The sequence below is a fragment of the Littorina saxatilis genome, linkage group LG16 (genome assembly GCF_037325665.1).
Source record: "Littorina saxatilis isolate snail1 linkage group LG16, US_GU_Lsax_2.0, whole genome shotgun sequence".
Taxonomy (NCBI): Eukaryota; Metazoa; Mollusca; class Gastropoda; order Littorinimorpha; family Littorinidae; genus Littorina; species Littorina saxatilis.
The window spans coordinates 50798829-50818241 of record NC_090260.1 but is presented as its reverse complement, the minus strand read 5'-3'; the positions used below and the strand labels follow the sequence as shown (position 1 = coordinate 50818241).

Here is a 19413-nt window from a genome sequence, read left to right as displayed (position 1 = left end):
CAGACTGGAACATTTGACACAGACACAATCGTGTGTGCAAGTGTCTCGCCAGACTGGAACATTTGACACAGACACAATCGTGTGTGCAAGTGCATCGCCAGACTGGAACATGGAAATTAACAACAACAATCCCTTTGTGTCATAGTTTTCGAACAAGGGGTCATATCGCAAATGACAATGATGACTAAAGATCGGCTTTGTGTAGCCAGCGTTACGAGCAGCAATGCTTGTGTCTGAACAAAAATATAGAGATGCACACACTGAAATGACATCATTAAAGTGAGTTCCTTTGTCCCGATCGAAGTCATCTACCAAAATCGGAGTTGGGGTTTGGGGAAGGACTCTCAGGACTCAGGACTCAGGAATGTTTTATTTTAGGCCATCGCCCATAAATAGGATGAAACACAATTACAAATAGAAAACATGTTCACAGGCAATCTGCTTTAACGGTTCAATTGTATTATACATGTAAGGGGTAAGATATGTGTCAAACACAGAGGCGTGTTGAAAAAAAACACCCAGTCAATTTCCTCGAGAATCGTCGTTAACTGTTTGCATGGCTGTCCAGAGACTGCAGTATAGTAGCATTCGCTCGAATGATATCTCTGTATTTTGTGAAGAGGATAAGGATCAACTAGAATTTGTTTGGTGTGTGTACACCTTTGGAATGGGTGTTTACAAGGTACTATACCATATACACGGGTGTTTTTTCACCCAAAGTAGGGGGGTGGGCGTTTGTTCGATACTAGGCGTTTATAATGTTGTTTACGTTACTAGTCAAATTAAATAAATAAGACCCTCCATAAACGTTTATATCATATAACTTCAAAGAAGGATTGAGTGTGGGGCGAGGGGTTGGGAGGGTGGGGGGGTGGAGGGTAATTGCAGCAACACTTGAGTGAGCATTTAGCACAACCAGTGGCCTGCCAAGAGAGTGAACGCTACAAGCTGTGCTGGCGATGCACGTGGTTTGCTCGTGGGACAACACGTGCAGGGGGATTTACCTGTATAAATATCCCGGCCCAGAGCGACAACATCAAACCTGTTTCTGGAGCCCAGCCTTCTACTTTGCAAGTGTTCCGTCCGTGAGTATTTTGTTTCTCTCTATCAGACTGAGACACGTCGAAACCAGTTTTGGAATTTTAATTCAGGACTTTATTTTTTTTTCTCGATATTCCATTGCGTGTTTCTGTTCCGTTTAAATACCTAAGTGCTGACCATAATTTAACATAATGAAAAAGTGAATGCTAAAAAAGTGAGTTGGACATGCAGTTACAATATTAATAACTTCTTACTGAATTATTCAGTGCACCCAAAGTAACATGACCACAATTCTCATAGTCGAGTCAATTTGTGACCCTCCACCACGAAATGAGTCGCATGTTACGTCGCGCGGTTCTGCGCTAGGCTTAATATTAGAAGTCCGGGGAGTGTCTGGTAGGCTAACAGTGTGAGGGTCACCTTAGTCATAGGCTAATAACTCAACAGTTTTCGCTCTTTTCTAAAAACGGTTTTCACCACTGTATAGAGCATAAAAAACTCTGTAGGAAAATATAAAAATATGAAAATCATGCAAAGGTGACATGCGACTCATTCCGTGGTGGAGGGTCACATATAGACTTTACCCGGACATGTAAGAAATACTTACGCTGAAAGAAAAACAAAACAAGTCGATTGTAATATTTTATCAGATAAATTTAACGAAAGAGAACAGATGTTGTCATGTCATTCACACATAAGATGAGATTGTCAAATTGTTCGGGAAATATTGAGAATGAGAATCAAGGATTTTCCACAGAATTTTCAGTAAACTTAACAGTTTTGAAATTAAAAAAATAATGTTGCAAAATTGTACAGAGGGTTGAATGAGTTAGTTAAAGCCCTGGGGATCTCCTGACTGTATTCTGACGCAAGGAAAACGCCAGAAGCTCAAGCTGCAGTTAGAACTGTTAGAGCAGCGTAAATTTCGTGCAGCACAGGTGCGTGCAAGAGCTCATGGGATCGAGTAGGGTGGAACGAACACACCTCTTTTTTGGAGGGAGGTGGGGGGGGGGGGGGGGGGGGGTAGAAAGTGCCAGAAAAATGCAAATATAATGGAAAATGTAACAGATGGAAACGGACGAATGGTTAAAACGCAAGAGGATACTTTACTCGTGCAAAAAACATATTTTCAAATGTGCATAAATAAAACAATTATTGATGAAGGAAATATGAGTTTGAACATTGATATGTTTTTCGATGGAACTAAGGTTCTAAAAATTAATGATCAGCAGAAAGAAAGTTGTGAAGGGAAAGTGGCAGAAGGAGAAGTTTTGTCTGCCTTAAATATATGAATAATGGTTCTGCGCCTGGACTTGAGGCATAAGTGGAGTTTTATAAGTTCTTTTGGGGAAGCCTAAACAGGTTTATACTTGCTTCTTTTGACTCTGCTTTTAAGAATGGAACTTTTTCTAATTCATAGAGCAAAGCTGTAATCACCCGGATTCAGAAAAGAAAGGATGTATCAAGAAATGAATTAAAGAATTAGATAACTATTTCACTGACTTTCTTTATTTGGTGTTTAACGTCGTTTTCAACCACGAAGGTTATATCGCGACGAGTTTCACTGACTAATACATATTCTATGTTATCAGTAATTTGTTTAGCTCTTTGGCTTTTTATATTTAGTCAAGTTTTGACTAAATATTTTAACATCGAGGGGGAATCGAAACGAGGGTCGTGGTGTATGTGCGTGCGTGCGTGCGTGCGTGTGTGTGTGTGTGTGTGTGTGTGTGTGTGTGTGTGTGTGTGTGTGTAGAGCGATTCAGACTAAACTACTGGACCGATCTTTATGAAATTTGACATGAGAGTTCCTGGGTATGAAATCCCCGAACATTTTTTTCATTTTTTTGATAAATGTCTTTGATGACGTCATATCCGGCTTTTCGTGAAAGTTGAGGCGGCACTGTCACGCCCTCATTTTTCAACCAAATTGGTTCAAATTTTGGTCAAGTAATCTTCGACGAAGCCCGGGGTTCGGTATTGCATTTCAGCTTGGTGGCTTAAAAATTAATTAATGACTTTGGTCATTAAAAATCGGAAAATTGTAAAAAAAAATAAAAATTTATGAAACGATCCAAATTTACGTTTATCTTATTTTCCATCATTTGCTGATTCCAAAAACATATAAATATGTTATATTCGGATTAAAAACAAGCTCTGAAAATTAAATATATAAAAATTATTATCAACATTAAATTGTCCAAATCAATTTAAAAACAGTTTCATCTTATTCCTTGTCGGTTCCTGATTCCAAAAACATATAGATATGATATGTTTGGATTAAAAACACGCTCAGAAAGTTAAAACAAAGAGAGGTACAGAAAAGCGTGCTATCCTTCTTAGCGCAACTACTACCCCGCTCTTCTTGTCAATTTCACTGCCTTTGCCATGAGCGGTGGACTGACGATGCTACGAGTATACGGTCTTGCTGAAAAATGGCAGCTACTTGACTAAATATTGTAGTTTCGCCTTACGCGACTTGTTTGGTGTTACAGGCAATGTTTTTAATGAGGAGAAAGTTGGTTACATAAAAGGGAGACGTGTCTCAACCTTATTGCGATTAATGGATGAGGAACATGCAGATTGACAGAATAAGCTTGGCTTGATGGTTTCAATTGATTTTTTCATGCATGTGATTGAATTTCAAAAGAGTTCATGTTGAAGATGTTTGATAAATTAGGTTTCGGAACTCATTTTGTAAAATGGATTGTCGTTTTGATGAAAAACGCCAGAATTAAGTTGTGTACATTATTGTGGTTATCTGTATTTTTTGTATATTGAATCCGTTATAAGGCAAGGTTGTCATTTTTTTCTTCACTGGCCTTCGTACTGACAGTTGAATTATTAGCAGTTACAATTCGAGAGACCAAGGATATAAAGGGTACGTATGTCATCATGGAATAATGGAGATAATAATAAAGTGTTAAAAGTATTGTTGTACGCCGGTAATGTTACATGCTTTTTTCCCGGATGAACATAACATGTTCCAAGCCTTAATAGCTTTTTTTTCTTCCGAAATACCAGGTTTCAACATAAATCGCCTTAAGTCAACAATGTTGTAATTTGGGTCTTGACACATGTGTAAGCCTGTTGCGGTTTTGTATGTACAGACCAAAATAATGAAAATGTTGGATCTGTATTTCTGTAATGATATGCGAGCGTCAAGACAGCGAGAGAATTGGGAAGAGTGATTTAAAGTGGCCAACATGCTCATCTCTCTGTGTGGGAGAAAAGGAATGTTAGTATTGTTGGTAAAGGGTGTGTATTGAAAACGTTTATTCTGCCACGTTTTGTTTATATCATGCAGGCACTGACTGCACCAGGCAATATTTGAGTTGAAATGAACAGGTTAATGTTTATATCATGCAGGCACTGACTGCACCAGGCAACATTTGAATTGAAATGAACAGGTTAATGTTTATATCATGCAGGCACTGATTGCACCAGGCAACATTTGAGTTGAAATGAACAGGTTAATGTTTATATCATGCAGGCACTGATTGCACCAGGCAACATTTGAGTTGAAATGAACAGGTTAATGTTTATATCATGCAGGCACTGATTGCACCAGGCAACATTTGAGTTGAAATGAACAGGTTAATGTTTATATCATGCAGGCACTGATTGCACCAGGCAACATTTGAGTTGAAATGAACAGGTTAATGTTTATATCATACAGGCACTGATTGCACCAGGCAACATTTGAGTAGAAATGAACAGGTTAATTAAGTTTATATCGTACAGGCACTGATTGCACCAGGCAACATTTGAGTTGAAATGAACAGGTTAATGTTTATATCATGCAGGCACTGATTGCACCAGGCAACATTTGAGTTGAAATGAACAGGTTAATGTTTATATCATACAGGCACTGACTGCACCAGGCAACATTTGAGTTGAAATGAACAGGTTAATGTTTATATCATACAGGCACTGATTGCACCAGGCAACATTTGAGTTGAAATGAACAGGTTAATGTTTATATCATGCAGGCACTGATTGCACCAGGCAACATTTGAGTTGAAATGAACAGGTTAATGTTTATATCATACAGGCACTGACTGCACCAGGCAACATTTGAGTTGAAATGAACAGGTTAATGTTTATATCATACAGGCACTGATTGCACCAGGCAACATTTGAGTTGAAATGAACAGGTTAATGTTTATATCATGCAGGCACTGATTGCACCAGGCAACATTTGAGTTGAAATGAACAGGTTAATGTTTATAGTCTCATGTGACAGATACAACAGATTGCAATAGAAAGGCTTTTGTAAAAAGTGAAAAGAACATGTAACGAGGTTAAACGAGATTTAACATGGTGGATTTAACATGGTTGGTCTGCAACAGATGCAGTGTTCCTTTTTGTAAAAGTGGGTTGTGAACTCTGTCAAGTGAAGAGTAATAAGTCGCGTAAGGCGAAAATACAACATTTAGTCAAGCTCAGATCAGTCGAACTCACAGAATGAAACTGAACGCATTGCATTTTTTCCGCAAGACCGTCCACTCGTAGCATCGTCTGTCCACCGCTCGTGGCAAAGGCAGTGAAATTAACAATCCAGAAAAGCGCGGTAGCGGTTGCGCTGAGGAGGAAAGCACGCTTTTCTCTATCTCTATTCTTTTTAACTTTCTGTACTTGTTTTTAATCCAAACATAGTATATCTATATGTTTTTGGAACAGACAAGGAATAAGATGAAATTGTTTTTAAATCGATTTCGAAAATTTAATTTTAATCATAATTGTTATATTTTTAATTTTCAGAGCTTGTTTTTAATACGAACATAACATATTTATATGTTTTTGGAATCAGAAAATGATGAAGAATACGATAAACGTAAATTTGGATCGTTTTATAAAATAATTTTAATTACAAGTTTCAGATTTTTAATGACTAAAGTCATTAATTAATGTTTAAGCCTCCAAGCTGAAATGCAATACCAAAGTCCGGGCTTTGTCGAAGATTGCTTGGCCAAAATTTCAATCAATTTTATTGAAAAATGAGAGTGTGACAGTGCCGCCTCAACTTTTACAAAAAGCCGGATATGACGTCATCAAAGACATTTATCAAAAAATTTTTAAAAAGCAACTGGGGATATCATACCCAGGAACGTTCATGTAAAAATTCATAAAGATCAGTCCAGTAGTTTACTCTGAATCGCTCTACACACACACACACCCATTCACCACGACCCTCGTCTCGATTCCCCCCTCTATGTTAAAACATTTAGTCAAAACTTGACTAAATGTAACAAGTCGCGTAAGGCGAAAATACAACATTTAGTCAAGTAGCTGTCGAACTCACAGAATGAAACTGAACGCAATGCAATTTTTCAGCAAGACCGTAAACTCGTAGCATCGTCAGTCCACCGCTCATGCTCATGGCAAAGGCAGTGAAATTGACAAGAAGAGCGGTTTAGTAGTTGCGCTGAGAAGGATAGCACGCTTTTCTGTACCTCTCTTCGTTTTAACTTTATGAGCGTGTTTTTAATCCAAACATATCATATCTATATGTTTTTGGAATTAGGAACCGACAAGGAATAAGATGAAAGTGTTTTTACATTGATTTCGACAATTTAATTTTGATAATAACTTTTATATTTTTAATTTTCAGAGCTTGTTTTTAATCCAAATATAACATATTTATATGTTTTTGGAATCAGAAAATGATGGAGAATAAAATAAACGTAAATTTGGATCGTTTTATAAAATAAATATTTTTTTTACAATTTTCAGATTTTTAATGACCAAAGTCATTAATTAATTTTTAAGCCTCCAAGCTGAAATGCAATACCAAAGTCCGGCCTCCGTTGAAGATTACTTGGCCAAAATTTCAATCAATGTTTTTGAAAAATGAGGGTGTGACAGTGCCGCCTCAACTTCTACAAAATGCCGGATTTGACGTCATCAAAGACATAAAAAAAGCGTGTTTTTAATCCAAACATATATCTATATGTTTTTGGAATCAGGAACCGACAAGGAATAAGATGAATGTGTTTTTAAATTGATTTCGACAATTTAATTTTGATAATAATTGTTTATATTTTTAATTTTCAGATCTTGTTTTTAATCTAAATATAACATACTTATGTTTTTGGAATCAGAAAATGATGGAAAATAAGATAAACGTAAATGTATATCGTTTTATAAAAAAACATATTTTTTTTACAATTTTCAGATATTTAATGACCAAAGTCATGAATTAATTTTTAAGCCACCAAGCTGAAATGCAATACCGAAGTCCGGGCTTCGTCGAAGATTACTTGACCAAAATTTCAACCAATTTGGTTGAAAAATGAGGGCGTGACAGTGCCGCCTCAACTTTCACGAAAAGCCGGATATGACGTCATCAAAGACATTTATCATTTACTACTCTGTGTTGAAAACATGCTTTTGTCAGCAACAACTACCAGAATGGTCCATGTAACCTATTGCAGACGACGGGTTAGTGTTGTATTCACGAAAATCACCAAACAATTGAAAAACCCAGGGACATGTATCACGGAGAAGACACGAGATAACCGGATGTTTGGCATTACGTCAATATGCCAGGTTTTATATGACGTCACGTGTCATTCTTGCTTACCTAATCTATGTATTGTTCGAAGTCTTCCGTGTGATGAAGACTGCGGTAAACTCTGGGAAAAATAAGAGAACAGGGATTGTCTCAGAAGAAAGTCAACGACTAAATGTTACTATGGTTGAGTGATATTAATGATAATGTTTCAGGCGATACAACGACATCCACGATGGCTGAGTGATATCAATGATAATGTTTCAGGCGATACAACGACATCCACGATGGCTGAGTGATATCAATGATAATGTTTCAGGCGATACAACGACATCCACGATGGCTGAGTGATATCAATGATAATGTTTCAGGCGATACAACGACATCCACGATGGCTGAGTGATATCAATGATAAGGTTTCAGGCGATACAACGACATCCACGATGGCTGAGTGATATCAATGATAATGTTTCAGGCGATACAACGACATCCACGATGGCTGAGTGATATCAATGACAATGTTTCAGGCGATACAACGACATCCACGATGGCCGAGGGAAAGAAGCCACGGTGCGTGTTGAGACTCTCACCTGTGGCGGTCCTCCTGACCTGTATCCTGCTTGCATACCTTCCTTCATCACATGGTAAACGTTTCTGAGTATTTTGACTTGTTGCCTTGCTTTCCTTTTGCTTTTGAATAAAAGATTATGTTTCTGAATGGCCCGTCCCCAACAAAGAAAATACATATTGGAATACTGTCTTTTAATTGTATTTGTTTAAACACAATTCCCGTATTCCAGCCCTCCGGTGAATCGGGTCGGTTTGCTTTTTCCCCCTAATGCCATCATATTATTCTATCTAGTCCATAATAGGCACTCCAACAAAAGCCTGTAGCCCAGGAAGCTGCATCATCTATCTATGGTATCATTCTTCTCACACACCTACACGTCTGGCAAACATCGCTCTCACACTATTTCTGAAATATCTTTAATAGAACAAGTTATCCGACATGAAGATGCACATGTCACAGTTGTTTGCAATAGCGCTTTCCTAAAACGTTTTTTTGATATCTTAGAAAAGAATAACTGACCCGAAAACGTTCGAATCTAAGCTATTTATAGCAGACGGACTTTTGTCGATCCAAACTCTCACACTTTTCACAAATTAATGTCTTTCAAAAGAATTCCTTATTCGACAAGTAATCGGGCAGACAGCTGTACCTCACAGTGTTGTCTCCATTACTACACTCACAAATCTGCTCTTTAGTATCTTAGTAAAGGACAATAGACCCGAAATCGTTCGAACCGAGAAAGAAAACATGGCGCCGGCCGGACGTCTGCTAAAGGGCCGATGAGAGCCAAAACCTTTTAAGTCGGCGCTGTTCGATCCAGACTCTCACAAATATCGTTCGATATAATTCGTTATTCAACAAGTTATCGTACAGACAGCTGTAGCTCACGGTTGTCTACAAATGCGCTCGGCTCGTATTACAATTTGCATCAGATTACAGAACTATGGACCAGAAAAGTTTCGAATCGAGAGAAGTTTTATGTGGCCGGTGTAACAGTCGCGCATGCGCATTCAACCTCCACTGTCACAAGGAACATGATAGTAATCATGTCATGAAAATTACTAACATTCAGTTCTGGCTCACTTCTGGACGGATCACTTAAGCCCAAACTGAATACTTAAGCATTATCTGGCGAGAAAATTGGTCATTTTCACCGCAGAACTGTTTTTTGTCACGCAAAGATGAGTAATTTTCACAACATAATTGTAATTTTCACGTGAAAATTACGTTATGTGCTTTTGGCGCTAGTAAGCCATCATATAAATCCTTGTTTTTCTGACATTTAGAAAACAAATGAACAAACTCATCCGCTACCTCTAACTCATTTATACTGACTTGCTGTAGCAAACTCATCCGCTACCTCTAACTCGTTTATACTGACTTGCTGTATCAAACTCATCCGCTACCTCTAACTCGTTTATACTGACTTGCTGTATCAAACTCATCCGCTACCTCTAACTCGTTTATACTGACTTGCTGTATCAAACTCATCCGCTACCTCTAACTCGTTTATACTGACTTGCTGTATCAAACTCATCCGCTACCTCTAACTCGTTTATACTGACTTGCTGTATCAAACTCATCCGCTACCTCTAACTCGTTTATACTGACTTGCTGTAGCAAACTCATCCGCTACCTCTACCTCGTTTATACTGACTTGCTGTATCATACTCATCCGCTACCTCTAACTCGTTTATACTGACTTGCTGTATCATACTCATCCGCTACCTCTAACTCGTTTATACTGACTTGCTGTATCAAACTCATCCGCTACCTCTAACTCGTTTATACTGACTTGCTGTATCAAACTCATCCGCTACCTCTAACTCGTTTATACTGACTTGCTGTATCAAACTCATCCGCTACCTCTAACTCGTTTATACTGACTTGCTGTATCAAACTCATCCGCTACCTCTAACTCGTTTATACTGACTTGCTGTATCAAACTCATCCGCTACCTCTAACTCATTTATACTGACTTGCTGTAGCAAACATACAAACATGCATACATACAGACAGAGCCAAGTTAAATAAGGTTATCATGGTTAGATGTAATATATTTTTGTAACTCCTTATTTTGTGTTTTTTGATAATGGAAAGTTTATGATATACTACAGACAAAATGTAAACGATATTTGTAAAGTTTACTAAATATCAATTTGTGAAATCGTAATCCTAGGGAAATAAACATCCGAGAGCGATACCCTGCCACTGCCAAGCTGTTTAAATGGAAACTTCAGTCAAACAACCGTTGTGCCGATGTGCTTCTATAGGATGACACAAATAATGCCACCCGTACCTTCTGCATCGGGTCAACCAATTACTTCATATAATTATTGTACACCAAATATAAAGTAGTTCGCTCAACATGTTGAGAAGATACGAACATTTTTGACAGTGGGTGGCGCAATTTGTTATTTTATCATTTTGTGTGTGTTTCACTCTGTATATTTTGAAGGGAACGTTTTAGTAATGGCTGTGTCATGGACTGGGTGGCCGAGTGGTAACGCACTTGCGCTCGGAAGCGAGAGGTTGCGAGTTCGACCCTGGGTCAGGGCGTCAGCAATTTTCTCCCCCCTTTCCTAACCTAGGTGGTGGGTTCAAGTGCTAGTCTTTCGGATGAGACGAAAAACCTAGGTCCCTTCGTGTACACTACATTGGGGTGTGTACGTTAAAGATCCCACGATTGAAAAAAGGGTATTTCCTGGCAAAATTGTATAGGCATAGATAAAAATAATAGGCCGTGAAAGTAGGATATGCGCCGAAATGGCTGCGATCTGCTGGCCGATGTGAATGCGTGACGTATTGTGTAAAAAAAATTCCATCTCACACGGCATAAATAAATCCCTGCGCCTTGAATATGTGCGCGATATAAATTGCATAAAATAAAAATAAAAAATAAAAATAAACATCCCTGCGCTTAGAACTGTACCCACGGAATACGCGCGATATAAGCCTCATATTGATTGATTTATTGATTGAGTGTCTGGTTGTTTGGCAACAGGCAGCAGAAAAGAATGCTCCATGAAGAGTGACGGCACCCTGACCATGTTCAACAAGGAGACGGTCACGGTGGCAGCCCCCTGCAAGTACCGTCTGGCGGACTTCACGTGCGGGGACTACCAGGTCAAGGTCACGGGCGGTAGCGCAGTGAAAGAAGATGGCAGCTATTCTCCGGACACGATGTGGGTCAAGGTCGTCAATACGGCAACGGCCGAGACTGTAAAACTCCGTACCTCACTGAAACGAATTGAGGAGGTACAGTTTTATAGTTCTGCTCCTTGTGATTTTTTTTCAAACAAACTTTTATGTTGACAGACAGACATTGCCTCGCTTGCGTCTTCCGAGCAAGCTACTGGTCGTTTTGACCAATAAGTTTATTTCTATATTATGAGTGTTAGTTTGTCTGTCCACCTAAAAGACTGCTGGGACGAAGATCAGTGACTGGTCGTTTTGACCAATAAGTTTATTTCTAAATTATGAGTGTTAGTCTGTCTGTCCACCTGAAAGACTGCTGGGACGAAGATCAGTGACTCGAACGTTTTGTTTTGTCACAGATGTAGAGGTTGTTCTTTACATTAATAATAATAATAATAATAATAATAATAACGGGCATTTATAAAGCGCCTTATCAGAAGTTCAAAGCGCGTGACAACAATACATGTATACAAAAATCATACAATCACTGTCAGATTCAAACAACACATCATGCACATCTCACATCCCCAGACTCTATACTAAGGAACTATCCGTAGTGTTGTTGGAACAAGTGAGTTTTCAAATTGGACTTAAAAGATGAAATGGATGGAGAGTGACGTAATTGAAAGGAAAGTGAATTCCATAACTGAGGTCCATAATACGAAAACGTGCGGAAGCCATGAGCCTTGCGTTTAAAGCGACCTTGACAGAGAAGTCGAGCATCATCAGAAGAACGAAGGGTGCGAGAGGGAGTGTAGAGAGAGACCAGTTCAGAAAGATAGGCAGGTGCCGATTCAGAGATGATATTGTAGCAGAAGCAGGCAGCTTTATACCTAATACGTTCAGATACAGGAAGCCAGTGAAGTTCTTTCATGAGAGGAGTGCAGGGTTGTCGATGCTGTGCTCTGAAAATGAGACGTGCAGCAGAGTGTTGTACTTTTTGCAAGGGTTGGAGAGTGGAGTCAGGGCAGCCTATGAGAAGGGAGTTGCAGTAATCTAATCTGGACAGAATGCAGGATGTAACGAGAGTTTTAGTGGCATCAACAGTGAGAAATTTTCTTATGGAACCTATTCTTCTGATCTCAAAGTAACTTGTCTGACAGACAGATGTGTTGTTTCATTGAGAGGTGGGAGTCCATGATGAACCCAAGATTCCTAGCACTATCAGAGAGAGAAATGTCACTAGAACCTACTGTGATGGAGGCTGGAAGGGAAGTGGTCGAAGAGGAAGCTCCAGAGAAAAGAAGAAATTCAGTCTTGTCATCATTTAACTTGAGCATATTGTTTGTCATCCATGATTTAATACCTGAAGTGCAGTTTTGGAGAGTGTGCGTCACCGCTTGGATTTCTGTAGGCTTGCATGCTTGTTGGAGTTGTGTGTCGTCTGCAAAGAGGTAGTGATTGACTGCGTGTTGCTTGATGACGGCAGAGAGAGGAGTGGTGTATAGTACAAATAAAACTGGGCCTAGAACTGATCCCTGGGGAACGCCGAAACAGAGAGGAGATGGAGGAGATGAGAGATTATTGACAGACACATACTGACTACGGCTCTGTAGATATGAACTAAACCAGTGAAGAGCGGTAGAGTGAATGCCAAAAACAGATTCGAGACGAGAGAGCAGAACAGAGTGATCGATCGTATCGAACGCAGCTGAGTTATCCAAGAGAAGCAGAACTGATAGGTCATCATTATCCAGAGCAGAAAGAATGTCATTCACAACACGAAGCAAAACAGTCTCGGTGCTGTGGCCAGCCCTATACGCTGACCGAAGAGGGTTGCAGAGGTTGTTGGTTTCAAGGTGGGAGAGAAGCTGACTAAGCACTACTTTTTCCAGAATTTTAGAAATGAATGGCAAGTTGGAAACAGGCCTATAGTTTTTCAACTGATTTTTATCCAGAGATGGTTTCTTGATCAAAGGTTTAACTACTGCAGTTTTCAAGTCCATTGGCACAGTGCCAGAAGTGAGAGAAGAGTTGATTATGTTGGTTATGATGGGAAGAAAAAGGTCAAGGTTTTCATAAAACAAGTTGGTGGGGATGGGGTCTAGCTCACAAGACTTTGGCACTGTGTTCTTCATTGATGAAATGTGTGCATTTGGTTGCGTGTGATCTGTTTATAAAATGAAATATTGTCGAAAACTAATCGTCGGATTGCAGTGTTTTGTCCCAGCAACTCAGTTCAGAAAATGTGAAAGGGGAACTACTCTTGCCGCTAGACAGAGTACGAGAGTTACTTGCCTTGGGAGTTCGCTTGCACTCATGGGAGATCTAAGGCGAGTTTCTCTGCGCTGATCGTTAGATTTGGATTTAGAAAACAACCAAACTCATGGATTTTATATGGAGATTAGTGTGTTCAAGCCTGTAGTTGCTATACTGTTCAAAAAAAGAAACGCATAGCTTGTAATATTTGGTTAATTTAGTTATATGGCTACAAGGATATCCACCAAACTGCAGAAAATGTTTATCTGGTCGTCGACCTTTCGTCCATTGCGACAAGTGAGCTCTGCACGTGACGCATGCGTTATCAGTGGCTACAATGTCAAAATTGCTCATTTGGCATGACCACTCGTCATGCTTCAGTGTAATCTCGTGAAACTCGGGGAATATTGAGCTCTCATCATGTCTTCCAAAACCCATAAAAGCGGATTGTTCGCCACAAAGAAATCAGACGACAATTCAGCGACGAAAGATGGCCCGATTGAGCAGAGAAGACCGCCAAATTGCATTGGGTCGTTTACAAGCAGGCCAAAGTCAAAGTGCAATCACCAGGCACTTCCACGTGTCCCAGAGCACCATCGGTAGACTGTGGGTCAGGTTTCAAGCCACTGGCTCCGTTGCTGACTTGCCACGAGCGGGAAGACCAAGGGCGACAACTGCTGCTCACGACCGCTTCATACGGCTCCGCCACCTCCGGAATCGTTTCCTGTCGGCCTCATCTTCTGTCCAGGCTCTCCCCGGGCCACACCGATTATCGGACCAGACCGTGCGGAACCGCCTGCATGAAGCTGGTTTGAGAGCTCGCAGACCTCACAGAGGAGCTGTCCTCACCCGCCGCCATCGCCAGAACCGAGTGCAGTGGGGCAACCAGCACCTTCGCTGGACCGTCCGGAATCACTGGAGACACGTGTGGTTCAGCGACGAGTCCTACTTCCTGCTCCAGCGACATGATGGTCGGAGGAGGGTCTACCGGAGAGTAAACGAACGTTACGCGCCCAACTGTGTGGATGAGGCACCCGTTCATGGTGGTGGAGGCGTCATGGTGTGGGGGGCGATCAATACCGCTGGAAGGAGCACCCCGGTGCACGTTCAAGGGCGCATAACTGCCCAGCAATACGTGGAGGAAATTCTGCGCCCACACGCCCTTCCTCTTCTGGCTGACCAGGATGCCATATTCCAGCAGGACAACGCTCGCCCGCACACAGCACGACTCACCACCCAGTTCCTCACCGACCACCATGTCCAGGTGCTTCCCTGGCCATCCATGTCGCCAGACATGAACCCGATAGAACACCTCTGGGATGAATTGGACAGACGTGTGCGCAGGCGAGAAGAAGCGCCGGCAAATCACCGCGATCTATTGCAGGCACTTCAGGAGGAGTGGGACACCATCCCACAGCAAGATATCCGGCATCTGATCCAGTCCATGCCCAGAAGGTGCCGGGCAGTTGTTGCTGCTCAAGGCAGTCACACCCCCTACTGACTTGACAGCCTCGGCACCCAATCGTATTGAATGACTGATTGATTTGAAGATGCAAATGAACTGTGTGTGCATTCAACTGTGTCCATACCAAATTTCAAACAAATAATCTAAATATTGGATTTTCTGTTAATTTTTTCGAAAAATAAAACAAATTTGGCAAGTAGCAACTATGCGTTTCTTTTTTTGAACAGTATAGTTTAATTGAGGTATGTTTGTATTGTTTGGTCTAGAGATGTATATTTCGTACATTAGAGCGTTCGGAACTTTTCAATCGCTAAAGTAGTTCCCTCAAAGTCAAGCTCATCAACCTGTGAGCTCTTGAGGATTCAGGCCCGTTGTTGGGTAAGTGATTTTGATTGTTGGGTAAGTTACCGAAAAATAACTAGCCCTACACCTTTACAGAGAGAAAGAAGCAGAGGGGGGGAATAATAAACGTTCCATTAACTTACCCTTCTTGGTTTTTTTATTCTGAATTTTGGAACGTTGGTAGTCTATATTTGTTTTTGATTTTCGCAATAAACTGTATTGTCTGTATGCCTATTTAAGTATGAAGAAAAGGGAGTTAACAACGTCTGGTCGATTAGAGAAGGACACACCGAGTTACTGAACTTTCCAATGTGTATGTCGTGCCGAATTCACGTAATTGCCAAATTCGCGAAATCAGCAACATTTTTGCCTATTTCACGTAATCGGCAAAACGCTGCCCATTACGCGAAATCGGCAGCGTTTTGCCGAAAACGCGTAAAAAGGCTTGTAAATTATGTCCATTTTGTGAAATCGGCAGGGTTTTTGACTTTAAAGTTCTCAAATGCCAGGGATATCATCACACTTAGACAGCTAGATACTCGAATGAATAAATGTTGCAATAATCGATAAGTTATGGCAAGCTTTGGCAAAAAGTGTAGTTTTCGGGCATTACCGGAGTTATGCTTGACACAGACCAACACAGACCATACAAACTAAAATAGGGAAGTAAAGCAATGTTAATATGTTCTGGTGACAAAAACAGTAACTGACTGGCTGTCACTTTTGCGAAATGGACACATTTTAGGAGCCTTTACGCATTTTCGTCAAAACGCTGCCGATTTCGCGTGAAAGGCAGCGTTTTGCCGATTACGCGAAATGGGCAGCCGATTCCGCGAATTCGGAAATTAGGTGAATTCGGCACGACATGTACACTCTATTTTCTTTTTTATGTTTTTTATTTTTTTTTATTCTTTTATTATTTATTCAACATTTGTTATCAATGTTCTTCCCTTACACATTACAAAGACATAATCGCCGCAGAAGAAACAGTGGAGAAGCAATGAAAGTCAAATCTACACTCTATGTTCTGTATGATTGTTTCAGTATGAAGCATTGGGAGTTGACAACGTCTGGTCGATACGACAAGGAACCACAGAGTTTCTGGACTTTGCTGATTATGATCCGAATACAAGGTCTGCATACTTGTATAAAGAATACCTCTTCGAAGTTATGTTCAGCGGCGAATACGACAAAGTTAGCAATGTCTTGTGTCACGCGGACAACTTCTCGTCTCCTGGAGTGCCGGTGACACTGTGTGGTGAGGGTACAAGTGACATAGTTATCTCCCTTCTCTCTTTCTGTCTGTCTAGTGCCTGTGACACTGTGTGGTGAGGGTACAAGTGACATAGTTATCTCTCTTTCTGTCTGTCTAGTGCCGGTGACACTGTGTGGTGAGGGTACAAGTGACATTGTTATCTCCCTTCTCTCTTTCTGTCTGTCTAGTGCCTGTGACACTGTGTGGTGAGGGTACAAGTGACATAGTTATCTCTCTTTCTGTCTGTCTAGTGCCGGTGACACTGTGTGGTGAGGGTACAAGTGACATAGTTATCTCCCTTCTCTCTTTCTGTCTGTCTAGTGCCTGTGACACTGTGTGGTGAAGGTACAAGTGACATAGTTATCTCCCTTCTCTCTTTCTGTCTGTCTGGTGCATGTGACACTGTGTGGTGAAGGTACAAGTGACATAGTTATCTCCCTTCTCTCTTTCTGTCTGTCTAGTGCCTGTGACACTGTGTGATGAGGGTACAAGTGACATAGTTATCTCCCTTCTCTCTTTCTGTCTGTCTAGTGCCTGTGACACTGTGTGATGAGGGTACAAGTGACATAGTTATCTCCCTTCTCTCTTTCTGTCTGTCTAGTGCCTGTGACACTGTGTGGTGAGGGTACAAGTGACATAGTTATCTCCCTTCTCTCTTTCTGTCTGTCTGTGACACTATGTGGTAAGGGTACAAGTGACATAGTTATCTCCCTTCTTTCTTTCTTAGGTCTGTCTGTTTGACTGTCTAGCTGTCTGGTTGGCTGGATAGCTGTCTTAATCTCCCTTCTCTCTTTCTGTCTTTCTGTTCGATTGGCTAGCTGTCTTGTTGACTTAAAACCTCTCTCTCTCTCTCTCTCTCTCTCTCTCTCTCTCTCTCTCTCTCTCTCTCTCTCTCTCTCTCTCTCTCTCTCTCTCTTTCTCTCTCTCCGTCTCTCTCTCTCTCACTCACACACACACACACACACACACACACACGTACACACACACACACACACACACGTACACGTACACACACCCACACACACCCACACGCACACACACCCAATGTTATTGATATATTGGGCATGTAATGATGTAAAAGCGGACGTCTTGAATAACGCGACGAAGACATAGCGTTCAGCCTGTCCTTAGTTTAGCCTGTCCTTAGTTTAGCCTGTCCTTAGTTTAGCCTGTCCTTAGTTTAGCCTGTCCTTAGTTTAGCCTGTCCTTAGTTTAGCCTGTCCTCAGTTTAGTCCTTAGTTTAGCCTGTCCTTAGTTTAGCCTGTCCTTAGTTTAGCCTGTCCTTAGTTTAGTCTGTCCTTAGTTTAGCCTGTCCTTAGTTTAGCCTGTCTTGAAATCTATGCGTTTTTCTTTTTAGGAAGCGTGTCAAAGTGACACGATTGTCTGCGAGTACGACTCGCTTGACCCCTACCCTCTTTTACACAATTAATGAAAAGGAAAAAGCGATTAAAAACTATGCACTAATTGCAGAGGCTGTGAAATGTCCTCAGATAGAATCTGTGTTTCGTTTATCGGCTTCATAGCGTACGTGAAACTACAAAAATACGAACAAATCACCAGCAACAGTGGGTGCGAATGTGGTGCGTTTCTGTTGCCCCCTTCTGTACAACTGGTGGTATTGCAGGCGACGGGTCAACAAGCAACGCAATCCTGGCAGCAAAGACCGCGCAGTATGGTGGAGGGACTACCGTCAGTGACGAACAGTTCTTGCGTTTCGTCATGCTGACAGACACCACTGTCACTCAAAGGTGATTCCGCCAAGTAGATAGACAGACAGACAGACAGACGGACAGGCAGACGCTTGCACGCACGCACGTACACACGCACACAAATGCGCACGCACGCACGCACGCACGCACACAAACACACAAAAAACACCACATACAACCACACGTAAGCAAAAGACTGCATACACACACACACACACACACACACACACACACACACACGTAAGCAAAAGACTACACACACACACACACACACATACACACACACATACACACACACACACACACACACACGTAAGCAAAAGACTGCATACACACACACACACACACACACACACACATACAAACACACACACACACACATACACACACACACACGGTTTTGTTCTGTAAAGAGCAAGAACTTGACGGTTGTACACTCCTTAATTTCAATGTGAGTTTTCTTAATACTAGACACGTTGACTAAAAAGTGGCCTATCAAAAATAAGAAAGCCGCGTTGGATTTCCAATGGTGATTGAACGCAGAGTTTGTTTGATCGCTGTGGATTTGTCAATCCAGTGTACACGCAGGGGCGGATCACATCAGTGTTAAGGGGGGGGGGAGGGGGGGGGGGGTTCCAAATTTATTTTAGGAACAATTCGACGACGGGTGTGCACGTTAAAGATCCCACGATTGACAAAAGGGTCTTTCCTGGCAAAAATGCCTAGGCACAATTAATAATTGTCTACCATACCCGTGTGACTTGGAATAAGGCCGTGAAAGGTAAATATGCGCCGACATGGCTGCAATCTACTGGCCGTATAAAATTTCATCTCACACGGCATCACTGCACAGCGGCTAGAACTGTACCCACGGAATATGCGCGATATAAGCCTCATTGATTGATTGATTGATTGATAGTGTAGGGCGCTAAGCGTTCGAACCTCCCATGGGGGTCCGGGGGCATGCCCCCCCCCCCCCCCCCGCAAAATGTTGATAACAACAAGGCAATTGGAGCAATCTCGTGCAATCTGAGCCAGGACATTTCACCTAATAGTACACACCTTCCAAAAAGCAAATTTAAGAAGACAACTTTGGATCAAAACAAGGACAATTGACCG

At 41.3% G+C, this 19413-nt stretch overlaps 1 protein-coding gene across 1 annotated transcript in view; it reads left to right on the top strand.

Annotated features, from left to right (window-relative positions):
• Nucleotides 1–948: 948 nt before the first annotated feature.
• The window catches only part of LOC138951200 (uncharacterized), a 21812-nt gene continuing 3347 nt past the window's right edge, over nt 949–19413 (top strand). The window contains exons 1-5 of the mRNA XM_070322853.1: nt 949–1085; nt 8083–8199; nt 11131–11384; nt 16375–16588; nt 18210–18333. Coding sequence (XP_070178954.1) covers nt 8103–8199; nt 11131–11384; nt 16375–16588; nt 18210–18333 — 689 coding nt within the window. The 5' untranslated portion in view covers nt 949–1085; nt 8083–8102. The remainder of the gene's footprint in view (nt 1086–8082; nt 8200–11130; nt 11385–16374; nt 16589–18209; nt 18334–19413) is intronic.